The sequence below is a fragment of the Calidris pugnax genome, unplaced genomic scaffold, assembly GCF_001431845.1.
Source record: "Calidris pugnax isolate Ruff unplaced genomic scaffold, ASM143184v1 scaffold82, whole genome shotgun sequence".
Classification (NCBI taxonomy): Eukaryota; Metazoa; Chordata; class Aves; order Charadriiformes; family Scolopacidae; genus Calidris; species Calidris pugnax.
Genome location: NW_015090833.1, coordinates 2,534,044 through 2,554,053, shown reverse-complemented (window position 1 = coordinate 2,554,053; position 20,010 = coordinate 2,534,044). Strand labels below are relative to the sequence as shown.

At 41.9% G+C, this 20,010-nt stretch overlaps 1 protein-coding gene and 1 long non-coding RNA gene across 4 annotated transcripts in view; one reads left to right on the top strand and one right to left on the bottom strand.

Moving 5' to 3' along the window:
* The first annotated feature begins 96 nt into the window (after positions 1-96).
* LOC106887734 lies at positions 97-4,522 on the top strand. Of its 2 annotated transcripts, none has more exons than XR_001411952.1 (4): positions 97-234; positions 1,564-1,721; positions 3,010-3,076; positions 4,231-4,522. It is a non-coding gene; the product is annotated as an uncharacterized LOC106887734 (long non-coding RNA). The 2 variants fall into 2 exon arrangements; XR_001411951.1 differs by having other exon boundaries at positions 97-280.
* A 154-nt stretch (positions 4,523-4,676) lies between these two features.
* UBE4B (ubiquitination factor E4B) overlaps positions 4,677-20,010 on the bottom strand; it is a 50,455-nt gene continuing 35,121 nt past the window's right edge. For both annotated transcript variants that reach the window (XM_014941444.1, XM_014941445.1), the window contains 8 exons: positions 13,236-13,471; positions 12,329-12,455; positions 11,902-12,046; positions 10,603-10,737; positions 10,032-10,223; positions 7,513-7,687; positions 7,097-7,243; positions 4,677-5,985 (listed from right to left, as the gene is read on the bottom strand). In XM_014941444.1, the coding sequence (XP_014796930.1) occupies positions 5,924-5,985; positions 7,097-7,243; positions 7,513-7,687; positions 10,032-10,223; positions 10,603-10,737; positions 11,902-12,046; positions 12,329-12,455; positions 13,236-13,471 (1,219 nt within the window). In that variant the 3' untranslated portion in view covers positions 4,677-5,923. The remainder of the gene's footprint in view (positions 5,986-7,096; positions 7,244-7,512; positions 7,688-10,031; positions 10,224-10,602; positions 10,738-11,901; positions 12,047-12,328; positions 12,456-13,235; positions 13,472-20,010) is intronic.

Here is a 20,010-nt window from a genome sequence, read left to right as displayed (position 1 = left end):
GGAATCCGTTCTTCTCCACTCCCAGCCAATCAGAGCTCGGGACGGAATCCGCGTCCTCCCTGATTTAACCAATAACGAGCGGCGCGAGGACACCTCCGATCGCATCACCGCTCCGCTGCGCTGTGTGCGTCCGCGCCCCCTGAGGCGGGACCCTACGCGCCGGAGAGCGAGGGGTGTTGTTAGCGGAGACGTGAGGAGAAACTGGGCACTTGTGACTGAAAAAAGCCCTTTAATGTACGCGGCTGGCTGGCGGCCCCGGCGCGAGGGGCCCGGGAGCGGGGTAGGCGTGCCTGCCTGCCGGAAGGCGGTGGCTGAGGCAGCGGGTTCGCCAACTCCAGGGAGGTTTGGACGAGGCCTAACGGTGGTAGTTCTGAGGGGAGGGATTATTTTTCTCTTTCCCTCACTTCAAAAGGTTTTTTGTGCAGCCTAAGGCACATTTGTAGATCTCATAATGTGTTTTTATGTACATGATTAAATTGTTTTAGTTAATGGTGTTGTATTAGCTCTTGCACTTTCAATAATTTCACACGTATTCTAATAGTAAAAATTTATTTTTGTGGCAATAACTGCAGCTTTCATGTTCCCCGTTTCCATTAGTACTTTGTTCATTTCTAATGTTAGAAGGTATATTGAGATGAGATGTGGGGAAGAACTTCTTTGCTGTGAGGGTGGTGAGAGCCTGGCCCAGGTTGCCCAGAGAAGCTGTGGCTGCCCCATCCCTGGAGGGGTTCAAGGCCAGGTTGGAGGGGGCTTGGAGCAACCTGGTCTGGTGGGAGGTGTCCCTGCCCAGGGCAGGGGGGATTGGAACTGGATGGTCTTTAAGGTCCCTTCCCCACCCAAACCATTCTATGATTCTGTGTTAAAAATGTTTAAGCTTATAAGCATATTAAAGAAAATATAATTACATTAAATACCGTAATTACCTATTTTCCATACACACACCATCGTATATGGATTGGATTTAGGCTGTTGAGACCATTTGGGACCCAAGATTTCTAATTTCACAACAAGGTTTATATTTGTTCACAGGCCCCTGTCTGTTATTACATTAATCTTCACCATTTCTCTTGTGTTCCTCATCAGGTTTAGGATTTTGGGAGAATGAGGTATTTGTTACTTTCTGTTTGGTGAAAAGCGACTTTTCCCCCTCTGCAAACTTCATTGTGTGTGCATGTCATGTAGGAGTGCCCAACAACATGCAGCTGAATGGGGGTTTGTAGGGAAATACCGCTGCAGAACCAGCAAAGCAAGAATAGGTGGCTTTCATATATCGTAGAAAATGCCATTAATTCAACTTTGGAAGACTTCCTAATGATGGGATATATGATTTTGTGGTGTTTTTAGTGTGGTGCACCTGTGCTAGCTGCTATCTTGGGCCATAGAGAATTAGGTCAGTTATAATATCTCTGAAAAAAATAAACAAGATTAAAAAAATCCAAAAAACAAAACCTGTTTTGAAATCCTCTGCAAACCAATGGAATACGGGGTGTGCGCTGTAGTCCTCTGTGGTAATAGACCATGTGATTAATTTTACTTCAGCAAAGTTTGTGTCGTGTCTCTTAGGAACAGGAGCTCCTGCATCACTGTCTTATGTCTGAGTTCGGAGAGTCCTGGCATAAATAGCTCAAGTATGATGATAATTCAGCTGCTGGCTTACAGAGCCTTGAGAAACCTGCTGGAAGTGTTCAGAGAAGCCTAGTTACATGTTGGAAAAGCCCACGGTAAGAGGGACGGGACAGGGGCTGTGCAGTGTCTGGGAGGTCACTCACTGCAGGGGGAGATGAGGAAAACTCCGCTTTAAGTAGCTGAGTATGGAGTTGAAAGATGGTCATGTATTAAGGCAGTCCTCATCTAGCTGGTTGTGATGCCTTTTTAATTATAGGACTTGGCCATTTTATTTCAATTTAATTAGACTAGCCTTCTCAATATCATTTTTGAAAGTCAAGTCTCCTTGGGTAATTCAGAATTAGCTTAATAAAAAATGTACTTAAGTGGAATTCAATTTCGGTGTTCTACCTGTAAATCATGTCTAAAAAATTAGTGTCCATTCCCTTATGGGAACGGGACCATTCTTACTCTTTTTTTGTGCTTCTGACCAATCCCATACCACCCTGCAAAACAGCAGAAACAGATCCAATTCCCTGCAAGTGTGTGTGTTAGAATTCAGACATCCCTTTTCAAGAAAATATTCCCCTAACGAAGGTCCCCAGCACAAGAAAAGTGTTGTTGAGCATTATTCTAGCAGAAAAATGAAAGCAAGTAGTACTGTGAAAAATGTCTTGCATTTATTAATACAAATAAATAGAGCTGGCTGCTCCAGCACTGAGATCTGCTACCTAGAATTGGGAAGGCTGCTTAATTACAGGAAAGAGGGTAGTTTTAAGTTAAGTGATAACCAAAAGGAAGAGGGCAATGCTCCTGGGGATTGTTAGAGTCAATGTGTTGCTGGCTGAAGCAGCATTGTCACCCTGCTATTACCAGCATGAGGCTGCCCTTGCTGCCAGCAGGGAATAGTTGACAGAGATGTAAATTGTGCTCTTACATAAGTGTAAATTGTGATATAATAGAATCAATTGTACTGAATGGTATTGCTGTAACATCACAACTTGCCCTAGCAGTTTCTCTAGTCACATAGCTAGAGGGCAAGGAAAGACCGGCAATAAAATCTTGTAATTTCAGATTTTCCAAGAAAAGCACATTTTGCAATGTTTCTGTGAGTTTTAGCCATTCCTGGGCTGAGCAACTCCCAGCTCAGAGCTGTTCAGATCTGCAGCTGCGTGGAAATGTCAGAGGTAACTTGATCAACTGCTACTTTCTGTGATCTCTCACATGAGGTCTCTGTGCTGTAGTAAGCTCACGGCTGAACTGAAAAAGGTAAATGACATGTTATTTGGGGGGAATCACAAATAACTGCAGGTGGTATTAAATGAATTAAACTAAGAATATCACACAGCTGATATGCTTTTGTGGGGGATTTAATCCAATCCTAACTTCAGCTTTCCTTTTCAGTTACTCCAATGTCCACTCTCCACTGTGTTTTGATTCACTTTTGTACCCAGAAGACAGCAATATAATGGTACTTTCAGTTGCTTATATTAGAATATATTTCATTATTTTGCCCATGAATGCTGAATTTTGGGAGAGCGTTTGCCTGAATTCATACCTTTGATACTAGTTCTCTAGATAAAATTGTTTTACCCACTTAATGATAGCCTTCGTGTCTTCTGTAATATCTGCATTGACACATTTTCAAGTGGTAAATGGATCCCATAATTAGACAAAACAGTTCAGTAACGCACTCTGCTATTTATAGGCCCCAGGTCAAACTCTGATACGACGGCAGAATAAATATAAAATCAGATTCTGAAGGGCATTGTCTTAATACATCCTATACCAAATGTAAATACTTCTGTGTCTTCCTGTCAGATGGGGTTAAAAGAAACATCCTGAATGTGTTCAAACCTTTCAGTTGGTAGAGTGGAATAAATAAATGAAGGCTTTTCGTGTTACACTTGCATTAGAGAGAGTTAGTTCCATACAGATTTTCTGGTAAAACATTTCAAGTCCCAACCCTCTTTGCCACCAGCTGTAACACTCCAGATGTGAAATACTGGGAGCTATTAGAGAAGAGCAGCCCTCAAGCCCTGCACAGGATACACTCGGCTACGAGTCATTTAAGGGTGGATTATTTCTGCTTGCCCTCTTCTCCTTGTGTAAGGCTGCTCATTGCTTCCACAGCAGCCTTATTCACAAAAGGTGGCGATGTGTCTAATTTTTAATAGCTGAAGAAAATTGGAAGAAAGCATTTCTTCCATCTTTGCAACACCTTCCCAGTCTAGCAATAAAATTAACTTATAGAAAAAAAGCTGTGAAAACAAATAAGACACCATGTACAGGTGTCCTCCATCAAGTGAAGTATAAATTCTGGGATGTTTCTAGAGATTTCATGCTGTAATCCTTAAATATTCCACTGCCACCTCCTTATTAAGAGTTTTTCCTTTCTGTCGAAAATTATTCCTCTACTAAAAACACACTTTGGAAGTTATAGCTCAGAACTGTGCTCAGGAACCATGATGGACCTGGATGCTGAGTGACAGGTTGCAGACAAAAGCGTTGCAAACTTTGTTCTGTGACTTTTGAAGAGGGAATAAGAGAGGGATTTGAATTTGTGGAAGTGAAGGGTAAGGAACTAAACTCACTCAAACAACAAGTTTTTCTGTTTTCCCTAAGGGCAAGAGGAAGATTCCAAAGTTTGTGTCTGCACAGGACTGTTGGAACACACACACACATGCTGCAGGGGGGAACACCAAAAAAACCCCCAAATCCAGTAACCAAAAACACCCAAAACACTTCATCTTCGCACTTTAATTCAGAATTACTTGCACATCTGAAAGGTCAGTGCTGGATTATATATAACCTGAGTGAAATTCCTCTCAGAGCCTGTCACCAACTGTCCCGTAGCTATGAATAGGTACAAGAGTCACCCACTTGGGAACATTCATGAGGCTGAAGCATTACTGATAGCCCTGGGCACTGGGATTTTTCACATAATTTACTCAGTTATCTCCAGACCCTAAATTGTTATCAACAAACCTCACCAGAGTCACCCAAACCTTTGAATTTTTCATACTTTCACTGACACACTTAAAGGAAAGAAAGACACAGGAAACGTTTTGTGCGAGTGTGTATCATTTATTGTAGTTCAAGAGAGTCAGGAATTGAACAGAAGACACAGCGAAAAAACAAAAGAAAAACAACCTTTTTTTTTCAGACTTAATTTTAAAACACTGTGGTTTCAAATCCTTTTTAAAAAGGAAATTCAAGTATCATATGCAGGGGGCAGTAATACAAAAATGTTTGTGAATATTTTTTTTTATTCTTTTTTTTTTAAAAATGTAGTTCTACATTTCCTGCACCCTTTCTGCTTTGGTAAGGCCAAGCCATGGATACAAATTGGTACGCAACATAAAAAAAAAAATAAATGACCCCTGCCCCAAACTGCAGCCTCCAAGAATAAAAGGATCTGCTTTCGGCAGACAAGCTCGAATGGCTCAGAACTGTCATTTAGCATATATCTTATCTGCAGCATTAAAAGAATGGATTTTATTTTTTAAAAAGTCACTGAAATCCTGCTATTCCCAAGCATCTCATCCATGGCAGCTGTTTTGAAACATATTTCTATCTCAAGGCTTTTCACCAGAGTGTCTAGATCAACACAAAGGAAAGGGACATTTCAAAGAACTGAAATTAAAATCCATGAGTGAAGTCTTTGCTTTTTTCTGTTGTTTGAAATTATCCTTGTGTCTAACACCAATTAAAAACCAAATATGCAAGTATGTATAATATAAAAATACGATCCCGAGATTAACACTTTGTTGCAGGCACAGTTATCGCACAGAATGTGTTCTTTTGAGGGCAGGGGAATGATTTTGATTCACAGGGATATTTGTTTTTTGCATTACAAAAGAAAAAATAAAAAGAAAGAGACAGCAGTGCAGGATTGATGGGTGGAAGAGGAAGAAGGGAGGGAAAGAGGAAAAAAGTTACTTTAGCAGCAAAATGTCCAAGGTTCTAACCACAATCAAATTAACGGATATCTGGCTGTAAAAAATAAGGTTGAAGGGATGCTGCCCTGATCCATTCGTCTTCGCTAAAATAATTCAGCTGTAAAAACTCCAAAATGTGACATATTGAAGGACAGTTTTGTAACATAAGCAACTTCCTATCTTGTCCTCCGTGTTATTTGACCATCGTTATCACTTAAATATATGTACAAGAATTAAGCGGCTTTGCTCCTGGTGGCCATGCTCCTGGCGGGCACCGGCAGCGCCAACCCCCCACGGCTCCCCAGGGGAATCTGCTCCATCCCCAGAGCAGCCCAGCCCTGCTCTGCTGCTGGCCTGCACTGCAAGGCAATCTCCAATTAATGGTCAGCGTTCTGCTTGTCTCTCATCCAGGCTTGGATTTGCTCTTTGAGTTCTGGCACTAAGAGTGTGAAAAACAGAAAAAGAATGGTGAAGTTGGCAGTTAACATTATTTAGTAATGCTACTAGGGATTTGCTCTTTGAGTTCTGGCACTAAGAGGGTAAAGAGGAGAAAAAGAGAAAAAGAATGGTGAAGTTGGCGGTTAACGTTATTTAGTAATGGTACTAAAACAAAGCTCCTCATGACCAATAGCAGTTTCTTTTCTAGGAACCTGATCAGGAACATCTACTACTATTTGCTTCTCTATCGATATATTTGCTGCAAAGGTTTGAGTAAATGGCTCTTCAGCTGGAGAAGAGAAGGCTTCAGGGAGACCTTAGAGCCCCTTCCAGTACCTGAAGGGGGAAACAGGGGTACTAAAACAAAGCTCCTCATGACCAATAGCAGTTTCTTGTCTAGGAACCTGATCAGGAACATCTACTACTATTTGCTTCTCTATCGATATATTTGCTGCAAAGGTTTGAGTAAATGGCTCTTCAGCTGGAGAAGAGAAGGCTCCGGGGAGACCTTAGAGCCCCTTCCAGTACCTGAAGGGGGCTACAGGGGAGATTGGGAGGGACTCTGTCAGGGAGCGTAGTGACAGGACAAGGGGTAATGGTTTTAATTTGAAAGAGGGGAGATTTAGGTTAGCTACTAATGGTTTTAATTTGAAAGAGAGGAGATTTGGGTTAGCTACTAAAAAAAAATTCTTTGGTGTGAGGGTGGTGAGAGCCTGGCCCAGGTTGCCCAGAGAAGCTGTGGCTGCCCCATCCCTGGAGGGGTTCAAGGCCAGGTTGGAGGGGGCTTGGAGCAACCTGGTCTCGTGGGAGGTGTCCCTGCCCAGGGCAGGGGGGTTGGAACTGGATGATCTTTAAGGTCCCTTCCAACTCCAACCATTCTATGATTCTATGAAATGCATTACTCATTTACCTGCCATAATAATACCATTTAGCCCGGTAGTGACGAAGGCAAGGATGTGAGTTTTTCCCCAGAAAAAGGGAAAACAGCAATAATGAACTTTTCTGCACTGTTGAGGTGAAAGAACTATTACCTCTACACTATTTTCTAAACAAACTGCATAGAAATTGCTCCCCCCAGTCACCAGTCCCATGGCTGATGCTGTCACAGATACCTGGTTCCAGCATGTTTTCTGTCAGCGTCTGGCGATTGAAAGGGTCGGTGGAAGAGTTGAGCAGGTGCCGCAGGATGATGGACCTGTCCATGATGGTTCCCGATGGCAACCTCACGGGGTCAGTCATCAGAGTGTCCATCAGCGGATCTGAGGGCACAAGTGTCTCCTCGTTACTTTGATGACAACAGCTACAAATTTTATCCACACACAAAAATACAGCACAATCCCAGGGAAAAAAACAAACAAAAACTCTTCGCTCTCTCTATTTACTTGACTATTTAACTGAAACAGAGCAGGATCCAAGGCTTCATAAATGATGCATAGATTCTATTTGTATTTACTCTTATTTAAGGTCGAAGTAACAAAACCAAGTCCCTCTTCTCCTAACAAGTCAGTATTTAGAAAACTCAACTTGCCTCTGAATTCGTCGGGAGCGTCGCTGTAGTCGATCTCTGCCCGGGCGTTCTTGGCAACAATTTCCTCCACCTTCTCTGCCAGCAGCTTGAATTTCTCTATTGCTATGGTCGACTTGATCCCAGCCTTTCTCATCTTGGAGATCACCTCCTCAAAGAGCTCTTTACTGTAGGACCTCTACAAGCAAAGCATAAAGAGACAACTTTGCTGAGCTGTACTATCCTGACACACCATAAAAATTCTAAAGATCTTTTAATGCGTTTTTTTTAAACTGCAGGAGGAGGGATCAATGAAACCTCAGCATTATGTCAGCCAGATAACATCTCATCTAGCAGCACAATGTCAACTTTGGGGTAGATTTATGGTTTTTTACTGGTCAGCACTACTGTGGAACTGTTCAGGACCCAAAAAAAAGAAGAAAAAAAAAAGGCAACATCACTTAATCAAAATGAATATGACACTTGGAGACTGACTATAATTATTAGGGTTGTTCCTTAGACAAAACATCTGTCGTGCCACTCCTAGCCGTGTTCTTGTTCTCTCAATTCTTGTCTGAAAACATAGCATAAAATGAAAAAAAGCCATCTGTGATTTCTTAACTTCTCTGACAACGTGCAAGGCAGAACTAGGAAAGAAGTGATTCTTGCTCCTAAAGCAACCAAAAAAAAAAAAAACCCCAACAAACCACCAAACAAAAAACCCAACCCGTGATGTTGCAGAAAATAGCCCAGTGGCTCGGCGGGAGCTGGCACTGGCTGGACCCCTGCCAACTGGTGCAGCAAGGACCATCAGCCACGTGGTGCAGCATCCAGAGACCCCCTGCATAGCCCAGAGCTTCAACTGGAGCAAGCCTTGCTTTCATGGAGAGAAAAAAAAAAGTTAGGCAAGGACTTTGGAAAGCTGCTTACGTTCTAAAGCAGTTCACAATGCCCTGTTTTGATATAAGGCTTTTAATAAAAATTGTTATTTCCGCTGCAGTGCGAGGCTGAATGAAATGACAACACCAAAACACACTAAGTCGCACAGATTTCTGTTTTCCTTGAGGATTTTCAAACGTTCAGCACAGCCCTGCTTCTTTCATCTACACTGCATCGCACCGAGAAATACCATTGACTGCTGGGGGCACACAGAGCCCACCCAAACTCCTGCCGAGCCCACAAAGGAGAGCAGGACTGTGGCAACACGCCCAGGGCTTTAGAAGAGTTTTCAGATTCCTGCTGCTACGTGTGAGGGTTTGCAAACGGGAGAGGTATCAAAATGCTGTAGAGAAACCCTGCCATGATCAAGCAACTTTTTGTTTGGTTTGTTTTCGGTTTTTTTTTTTCTCCTAATACCAGTAGCCATTAACCAACTGTGCATTTCCTTGGTGTTTCTTTCCTGTCATTGACAGTTTCCAAGATACTAGTCACTCCCCCCCCAACTTTTTATGAAGGGCTACTTTGTTAATTAAGCTTTATTGCAGTTCCCACACCAGCAGGCTGCTTTCTGTTTAATCCCTACGTCATCGCTGTGCATTTTGCTGCAGCCAGCGTCGATGGATGAACGATGGGTAACACTCTCACTTTCATACACACTGAACAGCACAGAAATTACACTGCTAAGGTCTGTTTGACAAGTGTTACTGATATTATTTGCAATTATCAGAGCTTAAATAATCACAGAAAAAAAAAAGAATTATCAGAGCTTAAATAATCACAGAAAAAGAAATGATGAGTTACTGATAGCTCTGCTTCACTCGACATGCAAATACAGCTCCATGTGTTGGAAACAGCTTCCACTGGAATTTCAAGGAGCCATCGAGAGCAATTTTTTCCCTCTAGATTTTGAAAAGTTTGTATTGTAAGACACAGGCCTGAACAGATGTTTTTGAAAAGTTTGTATTGTAAGACACAGGCGTGAACAGATTCAGCAGTTGGACAACTTCACAGGAGCAGAGGTGAGCGACAGCTTATCTACCTTAAGGATTAACATCCTGAGGAGTTCAAAGGTGTCTCACGTGCCTCGTGTTTTGTCAGTTTATTACACAGCCATGTGATAACATGAAAGGGAATACGATTTGGAAGCTGTTAATCTAGAAAGTGAACTTTGGATTGTTAAATGAGGCTCTTACTCTCAGCCCCAACTCCGCCTGTTTCTGTGTTCTTGACAAGGGAGGAGGGAGTCCAAACTCTTGATATGTTTGGGTTTTCCCACTTGCAAAATGGGGACAAAATATTTCTGCTAATTTGCCGTGAGACTGTAGCTAATAAGAGAATAATGCTCAGGAAATGTGTGTGAAACGCTTGACATTTTTCTGTGTGTCTATAGGTTTGCAAAACACTTTGAAAACGTAACCATCTACAAAGAACAGAGAGAACACAAGCAGAGATGATCTGCTGAAAGAAAACCAACTGGAAGCACATATGATACTTTTATGCTGCCACCCAGTTTGTAAGACAGAACTCTTCTAGAGTGTTCTGCAAAGTCCTGTTTATCCACAAAGCTTTTGCCTTTTTCTCCCTCTCCTCTTTTTGGAGCTCACCTGATCATCAGCAATGGCTTTAGCGAAGCGAGCACAATCCAGCTGCAGGTAAATGTCCGTCAGTTGGTCCAACAGCTTCTTTGGTTCAAACCCATATTTCTCAGGGTTTTCCACTTTCAGGTCCCGGCACTTGGGGCCACAGAGTTGCTGTAAGTTAAAGTTCAACATCGCGGCCAATCGCGGTCCAAGTTCCTACAAGACCAAAGTAAAACACTGATCAGGCAGCAATAAAGTAGATTATCACTAGATTTGCATAAAGCAAGATCAGGAATTAACTAATTAACGAATAAAATGATCATTTTGTAGGCTTGCAGGAAGCGTCTTCTCTTTACGTATACTTTCCATTAAAGGAAAAAACATGCAAACAGCTTCTGTCTAGAAGGATCACACCATCTCAGTGACTCAGGTAATGCTCTTAACATCAAATAACTTCAACAGTAATTAAATTTCAATGAGCTGCAGAAAGGGGAGGAGAATGGAGATGAAGGGCTACCAAACATTTCCAGGTTATTATCCAACTGTAGAGGTGACAGAGAAGCCAGGAACCAAGTTAAACCTGAGCAGGACTTACAGGTCTGAGAAAAGGCTTTTGAACCTGCTTGGTAAGGATATGGAACATATCAACAGTTTCTGTTGCCAGGGCAAGATATGACCGAGAGACGCGCTCGTCCTGAGCCAGCTGTGACTGCCGAGCCTGCTGCTGGTCCTGGAAAACAAACATTCCGTGGTTACAAGTCCATAGAATCTCCTACATCATCCCCAACCAACACCCCAACAGCCGTAATGCTGACGTGGTCTGGGCAGACAGGACAGACCATGATTCAAATCCTGTTACAAGTCCATAGAATTTCCTGCATCATCCCCAACCAACACCCCAACAGCCGTAATGCTGACGTGGTCTGGGCAGACAGAAGGACAGACCACGATTCAAATCCCGATGCGATACATTAAGGTACAGCTCACTTTTACCACCTAATACTAAGCACAAGTCCACAGCAATTTTCCAGAGTTCCAACACTAAAATGAATGCAAACGGTGTCATGAGACTCCAGTTACTGAGCCTGTTCCCACCCTGTGACTGCTGCTCAGTTACAGAACTGGGTTACGCTTCCTTTCCATCCAAATGCCAATACTTCAAAACCAGCTCGGGATCTGAGAGCCAGGTGAGGTTCTCTCTGATGTTTGCACCATCCCAAGTCATGAACTGGGACAACATGGAGACAATGTGCCAGCTCCTGGGGTCACTACAGGGATGGTGGTACCTCGCCCCAAGGCACAGACAGGAACAGAGGCTCCACAGGAGCAAACCAGGGTAAGTTTAACAAACAAGATCTTGATAGCTTTTATTGTCCAACTCTGGTTTTTTCTTTTAAAATCAATAACCTTAAAATAGAAATACCTGACATTGGTGGCTCAACACACACCATTATTGTTTAATCAGGCTGATGACTGAGGTATAGGACTCTAATTGTCAGCACCGAATCTACCCAGGATCAATGCATTAACAAAATAAAAGCTTCTATTCCTTGAAGTCAATTCAACTGGCGTGTGTCTTCCAAAACCTCCTTCAAGAAGGTTAAAGTCTCAGTTTCTCCACTTAGAATTAAGTGCACAGTAATTTAAAACTTTATACTCTTTCCACTTCACACCAGCCCCTCTTTGCCAGCCACAACATAACTACACGGAATGATGTTTTTGTGGAATGTCATCCAGAGTGACCATGGCCACATTGGCAGTGAGAAAAAGCATGGAGAACTGCTTCTCACCAGCAGCTCTTTGCTGCTGCCCCTTATTAAAAAGTTCTTTTAAACGTCTTGTATTAAAAATTTAAAAATAAGTAAAGGGCACTTTGAAAAACAGCTCTGTTCACCCTGGGCAGCAGGTCCCATTGTTCTTTATTCTTCATCTCCTCTTGCACTTCATGGATACGTTTTAGGGACTCCAGACTCTCATCCAGCAAGAAAGTTGTGTCATTTATCAGCATGTTGATGTAGCGAACAAACTGCTTCCCAGAGCTGAAAACATTGAAACACAGTTAGGGCGGCAGAGCAGAGTGTGTGCAGCCCAGATGCAACCCCAGCAACACTCCTCCTGCACCACCTATTTCAAACAACCATCCCATTCCCCACGCCAAGCTGACTGGGGTGTCCAGAGCTCAGTCCAGAAACACTCCAGTTCTACTGGAAGGGGTTGCCATTTAAGACACAAAGGAAAGCAGCATCGCCCATTCCCAACAGCACCAACTCCTCGGGCCCTTGCCCGACAGTAAGCAGCACCACACACAATTTCTTACTCACTTGAACTCTTCCATGAATGTACCATGGTGGGCTATGTTCTGCCAGAGGCTTTTGAAAATGGTGCTGATGTGGTAGCGGATCGTAAACTTGTCATAGAACTCGCTGGTGGCTCCAGTGTGTTCAACATCTGGGAAAGAAAACACATCCCAGAACTGAAATCAAAACTCTTCCCACCAGGACGCACCTGCACACGCTTCCTCTCTCCCCCACTGTCTCCAATGATGACCTTCAAGTACCAAGCTTTAAGTCATGAAATTCAATTCTCATTCAGAAATCTCCATCTTGGTCCCAATTAAAAGAAACATTGTCCATTTTCTAATCCAGAACCAACCTCATATCCTAAGAAAAACCCTCAGAAAACAAAACTTCCTGTTCTGTTCAACTCCACTCTGCTTTTCGTCCCACAGGCTGAAGTGTCAATGAGAAAACTCTGGGAACACTGCAAAAATAATTGTTTCTATGGGTGCACTTTTCATCCCACAGCCTGAAATTTCAATGACAAAACTCTGGGAACACTGCAAAAATAGTTGTTTCTATGGGTGCAAAGACCTTTTGGAGTATCCAAATCTACATGAGTAGCAAAACCAGTCAGAAATTTTAGAATCCCAATACTGTCTATGAACTGAACAAAAAACTTCCAGTTTGGAACCCAAATACCACAAAACCAATCCTCCCATCAATCTACAGTGCTAGTGCTCAGCAGCTCGTGAAAGGACTAGAGTTCTTAAGGTTCCATCCAATGTTATTTCCCTGATTCCTGAGCAACAAAGCCTCATCTTTGCAAGATCCAAGATCTACCTGGGCTGTGTGTTTGTTTTGTTTTTAAAGGTTACAACTAACTCAGCCTTTTGCCTTATAATACTCATTGCTTCCTGTACACTCAGTGAAGCACAGACAAAGAACTTACCCGTGTAAAACTTCATCAAGGAGGGGACTAACAATTTAGTGGAGAGAGGATGATTCTCAATCATTTCAAAGAACTTTTGTGTCCGGGGCTGAACAGCTGGGTTTGTCATGAACATCACCTCCACCAGCTTGGCCACTAAATAGGGGTTCCGGATGTAGTTCTGGTTGCACAGCATCACAACGAGGAACATCACGATGTCCTGAGTACAGGGCTCATAAAGCACCTGAGGAGCATATCTGAAGAGAGAAGGGAAACAGACTGAAAAACCTCACCCCTGTATTGTCTACAGATTTATCATATACATCAATTAAGTTCAGATCATTCATTAGCAGCAGGAAAAGTTTAGTCATTTTACCATCATTTCCCATCTTTCTTTACAAAAACTGATTTTTACTCTTAAAGGTCTTAAGAATTCACTACTGGAAGCTGAATTTTAGCCTGAATTTTAACACTGTCATATTCTTTTGCTGTCCATAATAGTACAAAAACTGATTTTTACTCTTAAAGGTCTTCAGAATTCACTACTGGAAGCTGAATTTTAACACTGTCATATTCTTTTGTTGTCCATAATAGCGAATTTGCTATGAAGTACCACTGTAACAGCACCTCAGGAAGGCAAAAGCAAACAGTCTGAATTTGAAGGCACATTTTCAAGAAGAAAGTGACCAGTTTGGAACTCCAGGATTAAATCTGAAAAGTATTTGTGCCCATCTAAGCTCCTAAAACTATACAAATGCATTTAATCCCAGCAAATTTATAAATGAAGGAATTTTCTACTTAAGTTATGACTTTTTAAAAGTATTATTCTAGTGATGCTTTAACATATCATGAGGCCAAAAGGATGTGACAAATTCCAAACCATAAGGAAAATTCTTGGGGAGAGGGAACCAAAAAAACATTCAACTTTCTTCCAAGAAAAAATTAGGTTAGAAGGGAGACTGGAGCTCATCAAGGCATTACGTCTGCAGCGATGCCTGCCCACCTTGGGGCTGTTGTTAAACAACAGAGCATTGACTAAAAAATAGCCAGGAAACTACTTTCGTGCCCAAAATTTACATGCACACCACCTGTCACAGGAGTAAATGGCAGTACAAATTTCTTTTAGATAAAACTTCACTTACTGTACAATAAAAAATAAGAATTCAGCAACATCTTCCACGTAAAACTCTGGCAATGCTGCAAATACCTTCGGGACTTCAGGAGTTAAAGGCAATTTTATGCTGTAGAATAAGAGAGACAACAAACAAGACAGTGAAATAGCAGGTTAAATCCAAAGTGTCACAAGCCCTCTTATGGAATTCTTCTATAGGAACACTTGACAAGAGTTCTGAAACTGGTATTTTTTTAAAAAAAAATCCATGCCAGTACTTCCAGTACACTAAAAATACCCGAGAGTTGCTCCCTCCCCGCCCCCAAACTGAATGTTAAACTATAAATAAGACATATATTCCATGCAAGAATGTATGTCACTGACATAGTAACTATCACACAAGAATGCAGACACTGTTAAAAAAAAATAAATCACAATTAGAGCTCTAGAACCCCTAAATTCAGTACCCAATCTAACATGGTCTGAAAAATCTTGGCTAGAGTTCGCACAGAGTATCCTGACACTCACTTGGGGTAGGCAGGGTCGAGGATGCGGAGCATCAGCTGGATCACCATCCCGTAGAAGTTCAGACATCTCCTGAGGAAGTTCTCATCCAGCAAACCAGCGTCTGCACACGCCTTGCACCTCACCAGTTTCTGCAGAACATACACACACAAACTCATCCAGGGCCAGACAGCATAAAAGCAAAGTCAAGCCTATTCAAACTCATCAATAGATCTATGAATTGACAATTATACAGTGGTGTCTTCTTAAAACATGCTCTCATTTGAAGAAAACGGGACACTTAAGCCCCAATGTATCAAGAAAAACACGCACGTAATTCAGAGCTGGGAGGACAGAGGAGGCTTTTACAAGCTCTGTGGGAACAATGAAAGGAATAACAGAGGAATAATCGAAGTGGGAAAATGTATAGAGTAATTTTGGAGAGACAGTTCAGAAAATTTGTGTCAATTTCTACTAGGAAGACTTAAGCAGGACAGACCTTCAGAAGAAAGGACTCCAATGTACACAGCTTGGTGAGAATTCTACATGGGACTTGAGGATTACATCTCCACCTGGGGCATGGGCTGTGCACACCCACCTACCCCTGAATAAATCACAAGCCCTTTGCTGTTCCCTTTCCAATAAAAATAGTATTATTTCCTTGCTAAGGAATACTGGCTAAGGTAATCTTGGTGTTACTTCAATTTTAAATTCACCATTAACGTTAGATTGTACCACAGCCACCATCTAGTGCAGTCAAAAATGTTTCAACCAGATCTCATGGTTCAGAGATTCAAACCCACCATTTTCAGGCATGGGTGGGAAATGCATTGATACAGCAGGACCCAAAGTGAACCAGGCAGGGCAGGCTGGCGGCGGCATTTCGTCAGAACTCAATCACTTACAGACCTTAAGCTGCGTCTTGCAGCGTTTCAGCATTTCTCGATGCCTGGTCGCCAGGGGAGAATCCTTCCACTGACTTTCATTGTTCTTCAGATCTTCAACAGTCCTGAAAACCACATATAATAACCACAATAATTGGTTATCACAAAAGAGGGGATTCGTCCTGCCAACTACAAGGCACTTAACCTACTTATCTGCTAAATACAGAGGAAATATTGAGAAGTGGGGGGAAAAGCTAATAATTTTCATAGAAGTAAATTGCTTTTGTACATGCAGACTGAACATCTGTGCGTTCGAAGGCGTGACACACACAAGCTCCAACACACACCCTGTCAGAAATCACAACAGTGGGGAAAAAAGGGACGGAACACAGAAGGGATCTCTCCTGCTGACAAACTGATTTTATCAGTTGTATTTAAAAAAAAGCACACTTGCCTTGGTTATTTTTTTCACACTAGGGTCTATAGTAATTTTAAAGGAAGGTTAAAAGGATGTCATTAAAATGAACCCTAACACAGAGAAAAGCTGGTCCAGCTAACGAGATGTTCAGAGGTCTCATTTGTCTTCTCAGATCAGAAAGGAAAATGGAACAGAGAATTGGCCAAGGAAGAAAAGGTGGCTGAGAGCCAGACTTGATAGAAACACCTTCCCTGTCCCAAGAAAGGTACAAGTCTGCATCCTGTGTGTCTTCCCACTATTGTATATGACTTTTTGCAGTTTTTTTCTCCCCTTCTCATGCTCCACTCCCCATGCAGTTCAGTTTGCAGAGAAGTAGGACACCCGAGCAGTCTACAGTCTCCCTGTCAGCCTGAGGACCAGTAAATCAAGGTGCTTGATATCACCTCCCATCCCCACCCCATCTTCTCACTTTACCCCACAGAAGAGAGAACTTAAATGTACATTACACATGTCACATTTTAAAATCTCTATGTATTCCCATATCTTAAATCCTTTTCAGGAAGGGCAGATTGGAACAAAACTCAACATACTATAGGAATAGATAAAATCTCTATGTATTCCCATATCTTAAATGCTTTTCAGGAAGGGCAGCTGATTGGAACAAAACTCAACACACTATAGGAATAGCTATGTATTCAACTACATGAATACCATCCTGTTTCATCCCTTCTCTAAACACAACTTTTCCACATCAATCTCTGCCTACAGCAGAAAAATATCCAGCCTAAATTTCTTTATCACCAGCATCTAATTACGTTGCTCAGTGTTGCAAGCAATTAAGCAATTCGTGGAAAACGCTGAGCACTAAAGCTCCTATTGATGTCAGGAAAAGCCAAGAGCTCCTCACTCTGCACGGTCAGATGGAGATTGCTGCATAAGCAACTCCTTCGCAACGGTTCTAAATAAGGAAAGAGCAGCAATTCCTTTGCCAAGCCCAACGTATGACTTATTTACAAGTGATCCACAGGCTCTCCTACATGAGGATACTTCTCTTTAAGATATACTGACTCTTCCTGCTCCATTCTCTGCAGCTTCCCAGGTTCTTGGCCTGCATGTGCTTTAAAAACTAAAAATGAAATCACTACAAATGCAGTCCAAAAATCCTGTAATGAATCGTGGTGTTACTGCCAAGGAACATTTACCAATGACTACAATTATAAACAATGGAAAATACTGATGATACAAAAATCTGTTCTAATTTTAACAGAGTATTTTCGAGGTTTAACAACTATAAAAGTCTGTTTAAATTTATGCCAAGAGAAATGGAAAACAGCAGTATCTTCATGTCAACATCGTAACTTTTATTTATAATTTTTAAAATGGTAAAACCACATGTTGAATTACATGTACACCAACAATATTAAGAGTTTACTGCTGAAGCCTCCATCTCCTCCCCAAGGGTATGACAAGTTATCACACCTCAGAAGCCAGGGAGAAAAAAGGTAAATACCTTCCAGGGCACATGAAACAGCACAGGCACTAACAAACAATGTCTTATTTCTGAAGTCTATAATGACTCAATTATCAGACATGTAACTTTATACACACTCTGACAGTTATGTCAAGGAGCCTGAGGTCCCCACACCATCAACCACCCCACAGGTTATAATAACCACTGTTAAGTGATGTCATGAATGGTCTTCCCCCCCAATTTCAGCTGCCTCATGTAAGCAATATTCTCCATGCCATCATTATTTGAATTCCCTGATTCAACCCACAGCCCCCCAACACCAGCACAAGCCCTTAAGGACCAAAAGCAGCAGATAAATAAATAGTTCAGATGATTTGTACTCAGCAGCAGTTATACCCAAATTGTCATCCTAATTCCCATTAAGTTTGTAGGAGTTGCCATCATGGTGAGAAGACGACATCGATAGGATGCCAGGACTCTCCAACACGTTAGATAATTAACAACTAACCTGTTCAGTTCCCTGATGGCCCGCAGTCTCCGTATGTACCGACGGCAGCTTGGCAGGATGGAGAGATGATGGGCATGCAGGGTCAGGAAGAAACATTCCGTTGGGAATTTCGGCTCAGAAAACGGAGACGGATCCCTGTCTAGAAAACAAACAAACAAACAAGGACTTTAGATGAATAAATTAAAAGACTAATTGCCTTATTGGCAGAGAGACCTTGAACTCAACTTTCTTTAAAACAAGTAAGACCAGACAGCATCAAGAAAAAATGTTTAGGAAGAAGGGAATTATTTGCTGGAATCAAGTAATTCCATGTACCTCAGGTATCAAAACCAGAGGGCAGAGCTCAACACCTCAGAGTACTCACAAAGTTCAGCAATCCAGGCTGCAACATCCTCCATTGTTGCCTTCACTCTTGTCTCATCTGTTGGGAGGTCAATACGACACCTGGGGTGAAATATGTACATGGGATCAACCGTTTCCAGCTTGATCTTCGTACTCAGTTGCTGTAGTACCCATAGGAAGTTGAGCATGAAGCCATCTGTAGACACCAAACGATCATCTGTCTGTGGAGTAAGAAAGGAAATAGTTGAAGACATAAGCTCAGAAATAAAAGGGTATTTTCTGCTGCTCTAACAGTATTCAACATAGATGAAGTATGCAAGTTCACAAAAAGTGAGAAATGATGAAGAACATGGGTCTTCAGCATAAGGAGACCTTCGTGGTAACAGGAAGGTCACTTAGTAACTCAGATATTATCTCATTGGTTCAAGTAGTCATTCTCAAGAACACTAAAACACATATCAAAGAAGCAGGAGAAGATCTAAGAAATTAAAAGGGCCTCTCTCAAGAATAGTTTGCCACAGATATAGACAACAACAGAAGAGTTTCAAATAGCTGCTAAGCTTCAATTCCTACGTTATATCTTAAGTGTAAAGTTTGTTACTACTTCACTGGAATTTCAAAGAACTATTCCTTACAATGGATCCAAATGTTTGCTTTGAGAAGGGGACGTGAAGACAACAATGATGCAAACTTCAGTTTTTCAGGGTTCATGCACAGATTTTATCCCAGGAAGTAATTGCAAAGCATTAATTAAACAATGGCAAAACACCATCCCCGTTGTCTCCCTGGAAGGATGCCAGCTCAGAGCTGCATTACTCCTTTTATAGAAGCCACACAAACACAGCTCAGCAACTTACCAGATGGGAAATATGGTTTATAAACACAGCCAATTGGAATGACACCCCCGTGAAGGGGAGGGAGGGGGGAGGTACAGAGCTCTAACCATCTAACATAGAATCCTTGTCAATGAAGTGACATGACAGTCCTAAAACAGGAGACAATATAAACTGATCCAATAGGTAAAAGAGAATAATTTTGGAAACTTATTGAAAGAGATAAAGACTGACGACAGGGCTTCTTGTTTGTTGTAGAGGCACTCAAAATTCTTTTGTCCTCCACTCCAGAGCCACCACTGCATGAGCCACTTAGTGCTATTTGTGCACTGACGAGGACCACTAATTACAGGAAGAGCATTTCTTTTATTTACCTGCATTTGTGCCTTTTTCATGTTGGCATTGACAATAGCTGCCATGTAATTGAGAGCTGCCTCCCGAGTTTCACCATTCAGTAAAATACTGTGTAGGATCTTGAACAGCTCTTGCTGGAATGTCAAGTAAAAATGGTGTCAGGTTGGACATAGCACTCAACATTGCATTCCTGCTTTCTGCTGCTCTATAGCTTTGTGTTCTACAAACTCCACAAAACTAACTACGACCTCTGTTACTGTCTTATTGTAAACATTATATGCACATATTAGCTGTGAAATTAGTTACAGAAAAATGTATATAGACTAGTGCAACACACACACTACTAATACAATGCGCCTTTTTTTTTTATT